The sequence below is a fragment of the Eleutherodactylus coqui genome, chromosome 1 (assembly GCF_035609145.1).
Source record: "Eleutherodactylus coqui strain aEleCoq1 chromosome 1, aEleCoq1.hap1, whole genome shotgun sequence".
Classification (NCBI taxonomy): Eukaryota; Metazoa; Chordata; class Amphibia; order Anura; family Eleutherodactylidae; genus Eleutherodactylus; species Eleutherodactylus coqui.
In genome coordinates, this window is record NC_089837.1 from 294,385,748 (window position 1) to 294,400,682 (window position 14,935).

At 42.1% G+C, this 14,935-nt stretch overlaps 1 protein-coding gene across 1 annotated transcript in view; it reads left to right on the forward strand.

Moving 5' to 3' along the window:
* The window catches only part of LAPTM5 (lysosomal protein transmembrane 5), a 60,001-nt gene extending 51,281 nt beyond the window's left edge, over positions 1-8,720 (forward strand). The window contains exons 7-8 of the mRNA XM_066591745.1: positions 4,276-4,371; positions 8,429-8,720. Of these exons, the coding sequence (XP_066447842.1) occupies positions 4,276-4,371; positions 8,429-8,503 (171 nt within the window). The 3' untranslated portion in view covers positions 8,504-8,720. The remainder of the gene's footprint in view (positions 1-4,275; positions 4,372-8,428) is intronic.
* Positions 8,721-14,935: the final 6,215 nt, after the last annotated feature.

The following is a 14,935-nucleotide window of genomic DNA, read 5'->3' on the forward strand; positions in this document are numbered from 1 at the left end:
CTCCAATGTGAGATGTACAGAGGGTTGGACTTCTATCATTTTTAGGCAGTAATGTTACTGGTGCAATTTGGCTATCTCTGCCAATTAGGCCTTTTCCTAAAATTTTCCCACCATAGCAACCCACTCTAAGCTCTCGTACCAGCAGGTAGTGTATCACTGTTGAGTGCTGGCTTGAAACCTATCTCTTGAATGGGTGATTGTACCCCTTTCGCGGTACCCATAACGCCATAATATACGGCGACTCAGATCGTAACTGCATTTCACTTTAGTCAGTTATTACCTTTGCACCCATACTTCCTGAAGATCCACCATATCCCCGGTGAAATTCTTAGAGCTTTAAAGGATGCCCAATTGTCGACAGCTACTAAACCCCAATGCACTCCGACTATTGAGTCGATAAGATTTTTTCACGACACCCGATTCTTCCACTAGGGATACGGTTGTATATTGGGTCTATTTTTGCAACACCCATGTTGGGTCCTTGATGTGACCATTACCCGAGAGCTCTGTCTCTTCAATTTTTAAGTCTGAGTCTGTATACACGTTTGTTCGTTACTGGGAGTCCAAGGTTTGGATACTCACCTCTGCCCCAGTGGTCTAGCCCTTTTGTGCATGTTTTTAGGCCTTTTTTTCAATAAAGAATACTAAATATTTTAAAGAGTCTAGTCTGTAAAGGGCTCCTGTAGTTTCTAGACTTTCTGCACGCTGTGAATTGCCACATCAAGAACCTTCTAAGTGGAAGAAGGGAATAGTGGCAAAGGATAGATGAAATAATAATATATGAATAACCACTTAGAGTTTGAACTGCAAGGTGCTAAACAGCTTCATAGATGTATAAGTGAATGTGTATCAAATTTGGCTATACTGGAGATTCGGGTCAGACATGGAACTACAGACTGGACCAGAACAGCTTCAGACAGTAATTTTCAAACAGAAATCTTCAGCCAGCAATCCACAGATCAGACTATGAACACCTTCAGATGTGTGTCCTAACAGACTTGACAAAAAGTATAACTTCCGCCCTCTCAGAGGAGGAGCTGGAATAAATATGCAGAGACTAATGTCGATTGGCTGGATAGGCTAAGCCACCTCCCAGCCAACGATCTGCCCATGGATAGTACAAGCAAATGGCCAATCAGGGCTGAGATGAAAGAATGCCTGAACCAGCGAGACGATGAGGGCCAGACCATCCTCGATCAGTGCTATCATGTCGTGATACAAGTATTCCGGCTCAATTGTGAGTTTGCTGAACTGAACACAGTTCCCTATTATGCTCTGACTTCATATCCATAGACCCGTGGTTGAGCAACGATACTCATTGGTATTACAGGTGCATTGGCGTGACTATTATTGGAAATGACCTTTAATGGTTGCTATGAATGATTTATGATGTATTATTCATATGTTACTGCAAAGGCTTTATCTTCAACATATATAATTATATAATCCAGTAAGGTGTCTAAAGTTTGGGGAAAAAATGGACAAAATAAAGAGGCTTTGATGTTTTGGGAGAATAGGGAAACTAAATGAATATGCATAACTGAAAAGAGGATATACTGTATATAGCAGAGGCTTTCACAGTTTAATAATGGTACCAGCAAATTGCATGCTATTATTTATGTAGGTGAATTGTGTTGTGTGACATCTCTTGGCTGACAGTCAGTTCAGTTTTGTGCAATTCACCAGCAGCAAATACCATCATATGCCCAACTGTTAGTACCCATCAGTGCCTTGATAATACCAAGATGCAGTGACTAAATAGTAATGTCATGCAGTCAGTCATAATACTGCTATACAGTACAGCAGGTAGATAGGTGTTCTGCTGTAAATTCCCTGGTGTCTAGCAGGAAATGAAAAGGATGCATTCCCCAGTGTCCTTTGGAGTTTGGGTGTTAAATTATCTGGTTTCCATTGGGAAAAGATGACAAATTCCGTCATGTCCAATAGGAGAAGAGGGGAATTAGTTTTCCTAGTGTCCTGTAGAGATGAGGGAATTTGTGGTCAGTGAGGTAAGGTAGAAGTTTTCCAGTGTCAATTGAAGGGTTCTCCATCTCCTGGACAACATTTATTTCAGCAAACTGTACTTACCCACACTCTGCTGTAGGGATCCAGCCATGTTGCCCCGCCGTCCTTCCGGTGATTCTTGCGGAAGATGATGTCACCTGACCGCTGCTGTTGATCAGAGGTTGAAACATCTACTTTCTCAACTCCTGTCATCAAAGTGCCAAGGATGTAAGCAGTAATGCCAGGAAAACGAACGGTGGCGTTGCGGCCTCTGATCGGCTGCAGTGGTCACCTGACTTTTGGTGATTTCATCTTTCACAACAATCGCAGACGGTGGAGCAACATGGCTGGATCCCTTCGGCAGAGTATGGGTAAGTACAGCTCTGTTTAGTTTTTTTTTATGATAGTTCCAGCTATTGCTGAAATGTTGTCTAGTAACCAGAAAACCCCTTTAAAGTAAGAAATTCAGCATTGTGCAATGAGAATCAACCACATTTAGAGGATTGCATTTCCTTAATCATAAAGTAGGACACATGGACCTTATGGCAATTTTATTATCCATCTTTGTAATTGGTTTAAGTAACTTGCTAAACAAGAAATACAACATTGATATATAATAATATAATGTGTTATATTTTGTGCACTTAGTGTCATCCAATGCCATGTGTGCTTATTATGCCCAGTATACTGTACAAAGCAAAAGAAAACTTCCTATGGAACATCAATTTCCTTCTCAACAGCATTATACCTCCCAAGATGTGGCTTTCTGGGATGAAGTGTAATCAATAGATGCTTTGTGGTTGGACGGATACTTTCCTGTGTGTCTCAGCAGTGGGAAAGGCTGCAAGCTTAAGGCAGACTGACATGCTTCATATAGTTCTTTACCTTACCTTTTTTTCTTGGCATACACGCATAATGTCCCCTAGAATAGACAGCCCGCTGAATGGGTTACTTTAAAGCAGTTGTCTCACCTTCACGAAACATTTTAGGAAGGAAATTCATGCAACAATCAGCTGATTTCTGCAGGCCCAGCTTCTAAGGGACCTTTTACATGGGTCGGAATTATGCTGCAGGATGTAGCCAGATCCACAGCAGCGGAATCCCACACCAAAATACGCAGTTCTAACTATGGATTTTAATGCGGAATTGCCAGCAGGTTTTATGTCATTTTTAACTAATATGCAGAATTTACTGCGGCTTGTAGCCTATTTCGCCCCATAGGAAAAGCCCCTAAAAACGCCTAGGGAAAAAGTATTAAATTGCAGACAGTTATACTTGTCCCTGCTATAGAGAAAATGTAGCACTGCATGGCAGCCAGTCAAGTGAATGGTGGGCCATGTAAAGCATGGAGAAGGCAAGTCTGCCAGCGTGGGAGTTGCTAATATTTGGGGTCTCTCTGCTCTTGTTCATAGAGATGGGGACCCCAAGTCGTCCTTACTAGAGCCTGCAGAAAGCAGTTGTCCTTATAAGAAAACCCCATTAGAAAGGCCTCTGAGAAAAGACTTCACTGCCTTTTCCTAGTCTTTACTCTTCCCCATTAAAGAATCTGCCAAATGTTCAGTAAGAAATAGCAGAACATACAGTAAGTATAATAGATGATTCATAAGTCTCAGAAACGGGTATAAACTGTTTGTTGGATTATAGATAATGAGCCCGTCCATTCAATTGACCTGTGATTGCTGGTGAAATTAATGCTGATGTTGCTTTTTTAAAGACTGACAGCATTAATGACAAAATATTTGCTTAACCACATAGGCCATTACAGTGTGTTCTGCACATAGAGGTTTCTGTTCCAAAGAGCAAATTATTTATTGGGTCAAATAAATGACCTACATTTAATTGGATGAAGAAGTTGTTTACGGCAAAGTAACACAAATCTTCCATTTTTGTTGCTGTCAACAACACTGAATGTTGTAGTGTCTTTGTCCCATTAATAGGATAAAAGTCCATATCCTGTATTCACCTTGTTTTTAAGATACTACAAAGTGCCATAGGAGCCTTTAAAAAATATTCATAGTTTAGGTTTCTTTTTGCTTTGATTTGATCTGAATAATAAAAAAGTAACATTTATCATTCTGTTTGTATGATGGCTGTAGTGTTAATCATGTGTCACAATATCTCTATTGATTTACCATAAGCCAGATCAATCAGGGTGTAATATGTGATATGGGTTTCTACATTTCAATATAGAATTTATACAAAATGTATGTACAAAATAAATAATTTATCACATGTATGAAATATGTAGCAATAACAATGTTTTCTCTATAGGCACTAATAATGTGGTATGTCTGGAGAGCCTTCAAGGGTTCAAATGATGAAGCAAATGAGTCAAAAGACAAACTTCCTCTGCCAGAAATCTCAAAGGTAATGCCTACTAAGCACATCCCCAGGTTAGAACATAAAAAGTATATTTTGGCTTTAAGAAATAAATATATTTATACAGTTAAAAGTGCTGCACTTATAAAACAAGTAGATCTTGATAAAAATGATTCTACCAAGGCTTTTAGATGATGCCATTTATTAGTTGATAAAAATATATGATCTTGCCAGGATCTTGTAGGGTTTTTCTGGTAGCTCTACATTGTTTGAAGATGTTCCTTAAGCCACTGACTGTGATCGAAGCATAGAAACCAATATAACTACTAATGACCACTTGTCCATTAGTATGTGAGTGAGTCATTCTCATCCTCTGCCCCTGGCGATGTCATAGCCCCGCCCCCTGGTGATGCCATAGCTCTGCCCCTGGCAACATCATAGCTCCACCCCTGGCAGCATCATAGCTCCACCCCTGTCACCATTATAGCTGGTCGTAACACACTCAGCAGTCCTAACAGGAGACACTGAACTACCTCCACCACAGAGATCCAGTGGGCTGAAGGACCTGTGGTGATGTCACTGCTGTGGGAGAAGCCATTCTGGAGCTTGGTAGTACTGTATACTGGATAAGTCAACAGAAACTACCAAGACCTCTAATGATGTCACCATCATGTGATCACCTGTGTGGGTGGAGTCAGGGATCACATGACCAGGGACTCATCACTGTATCCAGGAGCTGTGTGTGTCATGTGTGCAGTCAGCATAAATGTAGTAGAGCTGCGAGTGGTTGTTTGTCTAATGTGCTGTGCGTGTAATGTGTATATTCAGCATGGATGTATGTCATGTAGCACAGCAGTGTTTGTAACATGCACATGTCATGGAGCACAGCTGTGTTTGTGACGCACATATCATGTAGCAGAGCTGATTTTGCAACATGCACATGTACTGTGGCACATGTAGCTGTATCTGTCATGTGCATGTCATGTAGCAGAGTTGGGTCTGTGCTGTGACACGCACGTCATGAAGCAGAGCTGAGTCTGTAACGTGCATGTCACACGCATATAATGTAGCAGAGCTGTCTTTGTACCATGCACATGTCATGTCTGTCAGGCGCATGTCATGTACCAAAGCTGTGTCTTTGACGCGCATGTCATGTAGCAGAGCTGAGTTTGTAACATGCGCATGTCATGTAGCACAGCTGTGTCTGTCACACGCATATAATGTAGCAGAGCTGTCTTTGTACCATGCACATTTCATGTCTGACAGGCGCATGTCATGTACCAAAGCTGTGTCTGTGACGCGCATATCATGTAGCAGAGCTAAGTTTGTAACGCGCATGTCATGTAGCACAGCTGTATCTGTCACGTACATATAATGTAACAGAGCTGTGTTTGTACCATGAAAACGGCATGTCTGTCAGGCGCATATCATGTACCAAAGCTGTGTCTGTGACATGCATGTCATGTAGAAGAGCTGTTTTTGTGCTATGACGCGCATGTCATGTAGCACAGCTGTATCTGTCACGTGCATATAATGTAGCAGAGCTGTGTTTGTACCATGGGCATGTCATGTCTGTCAGTTGCATGTCAATTACCAAAGTTGTGTCTGTGATGAGCATGTCATGTAGCAGAGCTGTTTCTGTGCCGCACATGCCATGTAGCAGAGCTGTGTCTTTCAGGTGCATCGCATGCAGTACAGCTGTGTGTGTCTGTCACACACCCATGTACCAGAGCTGTTTGTGTGCATGGTGTGCATGTAGCAGAGCTGTGTGGTGCCACCATTGCGCCACCAGAAACACTGGTACTATAATTTCCTAATAATTACTAGTATCTACCTATCAACTCCACTGTTGACAGTCATAGTAAAACGTTGAAATTGACTTCACATCATCCACAGGAAGTTGAAGTAATATGTGTGTGTTGCTCAGATGCACGATACCTGGTGAATGGAGTCAATGAAAGTCAGTGGAGTCATTGTGTGTGGAAACTGTGTGTCGATACGCAAGAGAAATAAACCGTAGCATGCTCTATTTCTCTGTGTACCACACAGCGTGTGCCTTATACACTTATATGGGCTGCGTATGATAAGCTGTCCATATGCAATACATTGCATATACGCAGCATTTTTTCTATGTATCCCCTTATGAAGCAGAGCAGGGAATAAAAAAAATTGGGTAAAACACTGCAGGGAAACCTGCAGCATTTTATACATACGCCTGTAGGCATGAGCCCTTAGTCATAGATATCATTTTCTTTCATTCTAATTTTGTATTATTTTTTTAATAGAATTATGGTTTAAATATACAATATTTTTAACATGCAATGGAATCAATTAACCCGTTTGTGACAGACCAGTTTTTTTCCTTAATAACCAAGCATTTTTTCCCCCATTTTTTTCATTGCAGCCTTTCAAGAATCATAAATAAATAACATAGTACTCCAATGTATAAAACAACCATAAAAAAAGAAATTCTTATAAAAAAGCTTATGCTGACCTTGTGGTGCTGCACCAGACGCACAACAACCTCCATAGGTGCAGCCTTCTCCGTATGAGAACTGGTTGAAGGAACTTGCATAAAGTGAAGCTAATCAGAAACAGAAGAAGGGAGACCGAATGGCGCCCCCATGGGAGGAAAAGGTCTAGATGCCGGATAATGGGACACTTTAACGGCAACACATTTCTGAGTCACACCGACTCTTTGGTCACGCCAGCACGAACAATCAGAACAGACACAAATTTGAAAGCAAAAAATATACGAAATCCAGACACTTTGCCTGTCACGTGACATCACCTGTCTATGGATTTCGCTCATTTAGTTCTTTTAAATTGGTGTCTTTTCTGATTGTTCATACTGGCGTGACAAAGGAATCGGTGCGATTCAGAAATGCGTTGACGTTAAAAGTGATTCCCGTTATCCAGCATCCTTTTTGCTCCCACAGTAGTGTCAGTCATTCTCCCTTCTTCTGTTCCTAATAATTTCCAAAACCGATAGGGAACCATTATTAAGTGATCTTAGCCAGGCTTCTCTCCTTCCTGCACCAGCCCTGAGCACGTTTTGTAAAAGCGGGCGAAGCTTGCTTGGGGGGGGGGGTGTCCATCCCAGACCGACAAACAGTAACTGGCATAAATTATGCCAGAAATGTATGCCTGATTAGGACCAGGCCACTGTTTCCTTCCTGGTTGCTGCTGACCAGGACATGTGACCTTCTATGACCTGCTAGGGATTGGCTGTAGGAGTCACATGTCCTGGTCAGCAGCAACCAGGAAGGAAACAGTGCTTTTGCAGCAATTTTAGGTAGTGTGTAAAAGCTCTTTAGGCATGTCAGGAATAAATATATACTGTGTTTCCCCAAAAAATAAGACCTACCTGGATAATAAGCCCTACACTGATTTTCAGGGGGGATGGGGTCTGCATGAAATATAAGCCCTCCCCCAAAAATAAGCCCTAGCTACACTGCATGAAAAAAAATTGTCACCTCGCAGGCGCCGTCCCGGTCCCTCTCGCTGCTCTCCAGATGCAGTCTTCCGTGTCGTCCTTAGCGGTGACAGAGCATTCTCTTCCTGGTATTGTGGGTTGAATACCCCACCTCCAGCAAGAGATTGCTGTGAATGGCTCAGGACCATGGCTTTAGCCAATCTCAGCCAGCACTTGATGGACCAATCACAGCCATTCAATAATGTCATTCGCCTCGAGAGCAGCGAGAGGGACCGGGGCGACGCCTGCGAGGTAAGTATTAAGACACCCCGCAAAAATAAGACACTGTGCCTCTTTTGGCACAAAAACTAATACAAGACAGTGTCTTATATTCGGGGAGACACGGTATCTCGCCTAAGAGAATAATACTATAATAGCATATGAGCTGGACCATATGGTCTTTGTCTGCCATCAGTCTTCTGTGTTTCTGTTGCTAACATATCATCATCTTGAGGACTTGCATAATATAAACAATCCTATATGCAAGGACTTAGATAAACATCATCTAAAACAACTAAAAGGTCATCTAGAAAAACATTCTTCACCATAATATTCTTGCTTTACAATATGTCTTATTTTCAAGCTAGTCATATTTCCCTAATTTTGTACGTTTCTGTTTATGGTTTACAGACAGCACTTCCATCATACGAGGAGGCAACTAAAAGGGAAGCTAAAGATTTACCCCCTCCATACTCTACTGTGTAACTAAAAATGTACAAAAATAATCCTGCTTCTGCACTAAAAGCTTCCTTTCATCTTATACCTGATGTAGAGAAAAGCAAGTAATGCAATGCCTTACCCGCTGAAAGTAAAGAAGCATTAAAGAGAGCAAGGGCATCTGAAGTCTATTCCTTAAAAAAGACTGAAAGAAATGCATTAAAGGCACAGCAAAATGAAAACTGTATCCAAAGTCATAATATAAAAGGGATGTTATCAGTTTGAATAAGTGATGTGTTTTATTTTGCAATGAAATATATGTCATTACAGCTTCCTATACATGTAGATTTATGTAAGTAGTATTTTCCAAAAACCTGTTCTGATCATATTGAACTAGCTCAGCTGCAGAGCTCATTATAAGGATATATTCACATGCAGTAGAGTTGTTTCAGAAATTTCTGTGGCTGAAAATCAGTTCCATATATCTGGACTAGGACTGTCCCTGCAGCAAACATTAATTTCAGCAAGCCCAAACAGCAACAGATTTGCTCTGTGAATATATCCTAAGTGACTTTTCACACGGGACGCAAGCCGCAGTAAATTCTGCACCAAAATCAACGGCTACCTGCAGGTTTTGATGTAGAATTGAAAATGGCTTAAAACCTGCCTGGTATTTTGCATCATAATCTGCAGCTAGACCTGGGGATTGTTTTGTGGAATAATGCAGCTATGGATTTGGCTGTGTCCTGCGGCGTAATTCCATCCCGTGTGAAAAGTCCCTATGAAAGAGAACTAAGCTATTTACTTGAACCATCTTGAAATGATGGGAAATTAAACAATCAAAACTTTGTAAGAAAGTTCCTCAACTTTCAGTGGGAAGTATTTATCACCTTTAGGGCTCCCACCCACTGGTGTGTTTTTCTCCACTGCGATGCGATTCTAAAGTTAAAGTCTCGCATCGCAGTGCGAGAAAAACGCAGGCAGATATCCCAAAATCGCTGGGATATCGCTGCGACATCGCCAGTCTTTTCAATGGGGCCAGCGGAAGCAGCGCTAGCCCCATTGAAAAGATATGGAGAATGCCGCGGACCAGCTGTCACAGCTGTGGCAGGAGTTTCCTTCATCCCCGCGGGGACCACGGGTATGAAGGAACCCTCTGTCACAGCTGTGACAGCTGTGACAGCTGTGGCAGAAGTCAGCGGCATGCTACCCCATTGCTTTCAATGGGATCGGCACTGCTGCCGATCCCATTGAAAGCAGTGGTTTCTGACAAGCCCCGCAGAATGATTATTGGAGAAGGGCTTGAAATATAAGCCCTTCCCCAATAATCATAAAAAAGTGGTTAAAAAAATACTAAAAAAGTTACTCACCTCTCCTGCTGTCAGCCGCATCCTCCGGCTGGCTCCCCGGCACTGCTACTGAGCTCTTAGCTAAGATATTGCTATTCATGAATAAATAGCTAAGAGCTATCTGTCATTGGCTGAGCGGTCAGCCAATAGCTAAGCAGTAGCTGCTATTGGCTGAGCCCTCAGCCAATCTGTACAGCCCTTTCAGGAGGCGGGGATTTTTAAATCCCTGTCTGCTGAAAGTGCTCAGTAGCAGTGTCGGGGAGCCAGCCGGAGGATGCGGCTGACAGCAGGAGAGGTGAGTAAGTTTTTTATTATTTTTTTAACCACTTTTTTATGATTATCAGGGAAGGGCTTATATTTCAAGCCCTTCTCCGATAATCATTCTGCAGGGCTTGTCAGAAACCACTGCTTTCAATGGGATCGGCATCAGTGCCAATCCCATTGAAAGCAATGGGATAGCATGTCGCTGACTTCTGCCACAGCTGTGACAGCTGTCACATCTGTGGCAGAAGTCCGCGGCATTCTCCATATCTTTTCAATGGGGCTAGCGCTGCTGCCGCTGGCCCCATTGGAAAGACTGTCGCAGCGATATCGCTGCGATTTCTCACACTGCTCTGCGAGAGTTTTCACTTACTCTCGCAGCGTAGTGGAGAAAAAAACGCTAGTGGGTGGGAGCCCTAAGGGCTCGTTCACACAAGGGTGGTTTTTTTTTCTGCAGTATAGGTGCGCAAAAAAATCAAGCCTATACTGCACTAAAAGTCGCATGAACAGGCAATTTATCACACACAAGAGACCCGAGCTTCATGTGCGTGAAAATCGCCCATTCACTTGAGTAACGTGTTGCTTTAAAAAAGCATAGCCACTCCACAAGGAGAAAGAGATGAAGCCCCGCAGGGCTTCAGCATTTCCCCATAGCAGGGAAAGAGAGAGCGTGGCTATGTGGTATTAACCCATAGCCCCACTCTCTCCCTGCTATGAGTTAATCCCCCATAGCCCGGCTCTCTCTTCCTGCTATGGAGATCCCTGAGGGATATTCCCATAGCACAGAGTGAGGGGGTGGGGCCATAGGGCTTTTCACAGGGATTGCTATTGCAAAGAGAAAGGAGCGAGGTTAGATGTTAGATTCCTCTAGCCACGCACTCTCCTCCCATGGTCTGGGGGAAGCCCTATAACCCCCCCCCCCCCTTCCCCCCCCCCCGCTATAGGGAAATCCCTTGGGGAGAAAGGTGGAGGGAGTCCCCTACTACCCCTCGCTGCTGGGGAATTGCCCAGCAATGGGGCTGGAGGCATTCCCAGCTGCTTACAGCGGGACATTTAAAATGTGCTGCCCAGAAACACATTTTAAATGCCCTGCTATAAATTCCTGTTAGTACCTGCAGGGATTAAGGGAACCCTTGCGGCTTTCCCTCATCCCCACAGGGACTAACAGGAGTTTACAGGACATTTAAAATGTGATTCTGAGCAGCACGTTTTAAATGTCCCTCTATTAGCAGCGGAGTATTCCCTCAGTCAGCAGAAATCTTCTTTTCCTGCGCAGGAGTTTCCATAAACTCCTGCTCCCATAGGACTCTATGGAAACTCCTGTGCAGCTGGCACCAAAGATAGGTCTTTTCTCGCAGCACAGACCTTAGATGCGTGCACTGCAGTCACGCATCTCCTATCTTTGATTGGTGTAAGTATTTAGCATGTCTAAAATTCCTTTATGTGAACGCTTCTATAGGAAAACATTGGTTCTTTCAGAAGCGCACTTTTAATGCACCTATTTTGTGCTAAAAGCATGCTCGTGTGAAAGAGGCCTTACAATGGATGGGCAATCAATGCTAGATCAGTGGGGATCTGACAGCTTGGATCCTCACGGATAGCAAAAACGGGAAACCCCAGTCTCTGGTTTCCACCATCCATTTGATCACAGCTAGGAGAAGTTTGAATGCAGTTGCACTCAGTTATTTCTGTCAGTGCTATGGAATTTAAATAGCTCCATTAAAACTCCTAGCAGAGGTCATGCAATTGAGGAGAAGGAGGAACTGATATCTAAGCTGTTGTTCCCCCATAGATTTAGCATTTTTCATCTATCCAGTGGATAAGTCATAAATGCTTGTGACTGGCATACCCCTTTGTACTTCATTTACATAAACCAGAAAACACTTTTCTATTAAAGCAATTGGGGTGTTTGACTGTATCATAATATTTTATTATTCACTTTGCAGCTGATAATTTTAAAACTTGAGCACAGTAATTTAAACAGTTGGGGAATTGCCATTAGGATCGGCCGGAAAGGGGCTGAACACCACATCTGCATGCAGTTTTACTGAAAATCGGCATTGTTTCAAGAATCGGCTGTGCTAGCCACATAAGGGTCACATGGTCCAATGCATTACCCAAAGTGGCCATTAACAATCAGTTTGAAATTCTGCATTAATAGTCACCTGTGTGGCTATACCTTTGACATTTTAGCTTGCATATAATCTTAATGTTTGAGATTGCTAAATCTATTGCTAAAAATGTAATTATCATAATAGAAATAGACAAACTGGTTGAAGAAGTACATTTTTGTTTTCATTTTCTTACGATTGACTCGGTTATATTCCACTAATGGGGCATATTTACCATTGAAAATTGCCAGTTTTCTGGTGCAAATTGTATCAGAAAACTGTCTTACATGGATTGCACTACATGATAATAAAAATTGTGCCAAAATTGTGGTGCAATTTTTGGCATAAACTAAGCCAAATAATACATGTGAGTTTGAAACTGACAGAACTTGGACCCATTAAAGTTAATAAGAGTATTCACATGTACATTTTTTTCTATGGACCAATGATCCATGTAAAAAAGTCACAGTATGTCCTATTCTGATGAAATTCTTAGACCAGAATCACCCATTCAGGTTAATGAGTGCATTAAAAAATGGAATGCATTTGTATGACATGTAAGTGCATTTAGTTTCTTCCCACTTTTAAGTTGAATGTGTAATTCTGGTTTGATTTCACTCGCCAAAATCACCCATTCAAGTCAGTGGGTGCATGAAAAACAGAATTGTACCTACATAACATGTGATGGCATTTCATTTTTCAGGTATGTTACTAGGCAACACACCAGGATGTCCTTTGGCCAGGCCAGAGAGTACTACAGAGTAGGGATGGGACAGACATCAGAGTGTTTCAAAATAAACTTTCACAATGTCTCAAGCCATTAGTATGGAAAAGCTGACAAGGTATGAGGTATGGGATGAAAATAATGAAAGCTGTCACAATCACCACAACAAAGACATTTTGTGGGAAGATGTGGTCAGGCCATGGAGAAAGATGGCACTCTATTTAAGCTTTACAAAGGTCTAATATGCATAAGAAGCACACAAACTGTGGACCTAATTGACCCCATAACTTTTCCACCATGTATCCCTTACAGACACTGTGCATCCGTATAACAACCCCTTGGTTATTGTTGTAGTTGTTAAAGTTGTAAAGAGCTATAGGGATCAATTTAGTAAGGAAATGACACAGACTGCAGGTGGAGCCCATACAAGAACTTATGTCTGCACCCAGCAACTGATGTTTCTCAAAAATGTCATTGATCTCTGACCTCAAATATTGGAGAATTGGCAAACCCAAATCCTTGCCTAACCATAATCCTCACCTAAACCTAACCATTGCCTAATCATAACTCTAACTCCCACCTAACCGTAACCCTCAACTAACCTTAACTGTCACCTAACCCTAACCTTTGCTTGACCCTAGCTATTGCCTAACAATAATCCTAACACTCACCTAACCATAACTTTAACACTAACCCTAGCTCTCTCCCACAACCCCATATACTAGCAATCAAGATGAGTCAAAAGTCCAGCCACAACCAGATGCACAGGCCACCAAGAGGAGATCAAGGTGTGCACCGTCTCCCACTCAATAAATTTTTACTTAGATGCTTGATTTCTTGGGTCAAAATACACAAGAGATAGTATTACAGCCATCAAAATAAGGTGCATACCCAAATTATATATGCCCGCACAGTTGGTGATAAATACAATCCTAGAGGCATGCATATCTCCAAATGATCCCTGGGAACGTTTTGCTACTTTAGATCAGTAGCAACATTATCAGAGTTAACAGTTCTAAACAACACCACAACCTATGCCACCACCCTAACCCTATAGGCTATATAACCAGCCAATGGTCTTTGAGGTAAACCCACCTACACCGGGTCTTTACTTTCAGGATAGGCCATATTATGCGGATCCATTTATATGCCTGCATGGTGATTTTTGTTACTGGCTACAGGCAGAAATATTTGGAGCATACTACACAGCCTTGTGTCAGAATTCTCAGTCCTTATCAACCTATACAGAGTTGAAATTGCTTTTATTGATGAAAAAATATTGTTATGTATGTGTTTCTGTATTTTTTATGTATTTCTGCTTTTGATATAGTTTAGTAAATGATAAATTTGAATCCTAAAATGTCATCTGTGCTTTTTTGGGGGTCAATGATACAATCTGCACCAGGGATTCCATTTCTAACTTCTTCTACAGATTCTGCCCACAATTCCAGGCAAAACTAGTGCAACTCACATTGGAGAGAACTGAGACACCAGTCACTGTGCTGTCCTATTAGCACAAAAACAGGGCATTGACATGCAGTAGCATATCCTATTTTTCGTCTATGAAATGGATAGGAATAGGACAAGCCATAAGTTTTTTACACAGATGGTTTGCACTGGATGGGTAAAAACTGATAGATCGGTGGTTGTTCAACCATTGGAACTCCACTAATCCAGTAAATGAGGGAAACCCATTTCTTCATTCTTTCTCACTTTTTGGTGTCTTCTCCCACCCGCAGTAACATCATTGAATGAAGTTCAGCTCACGCATGCATGGCTGCCACCCCATTCATTTCAGTAGGGCTGACAGAAGTAGCCAAATACTTTGTACTCGGCAATTTCTAGCAGTCCTATTGAAAATGAATGAAACAACACTGCACACTCAATTTAATTTCCTCCTAACGGCAGGAGCTGCGGTGAGGAGTACAGGGAAAATGGGCCTTCCATTTTTGGGTTCGGTGAAGGTCACAGCACCAATCACCCTGTTACTCCCTATCTAGTGGCTAGGGAGTAACTTATCAGAAGAGGAGTACTC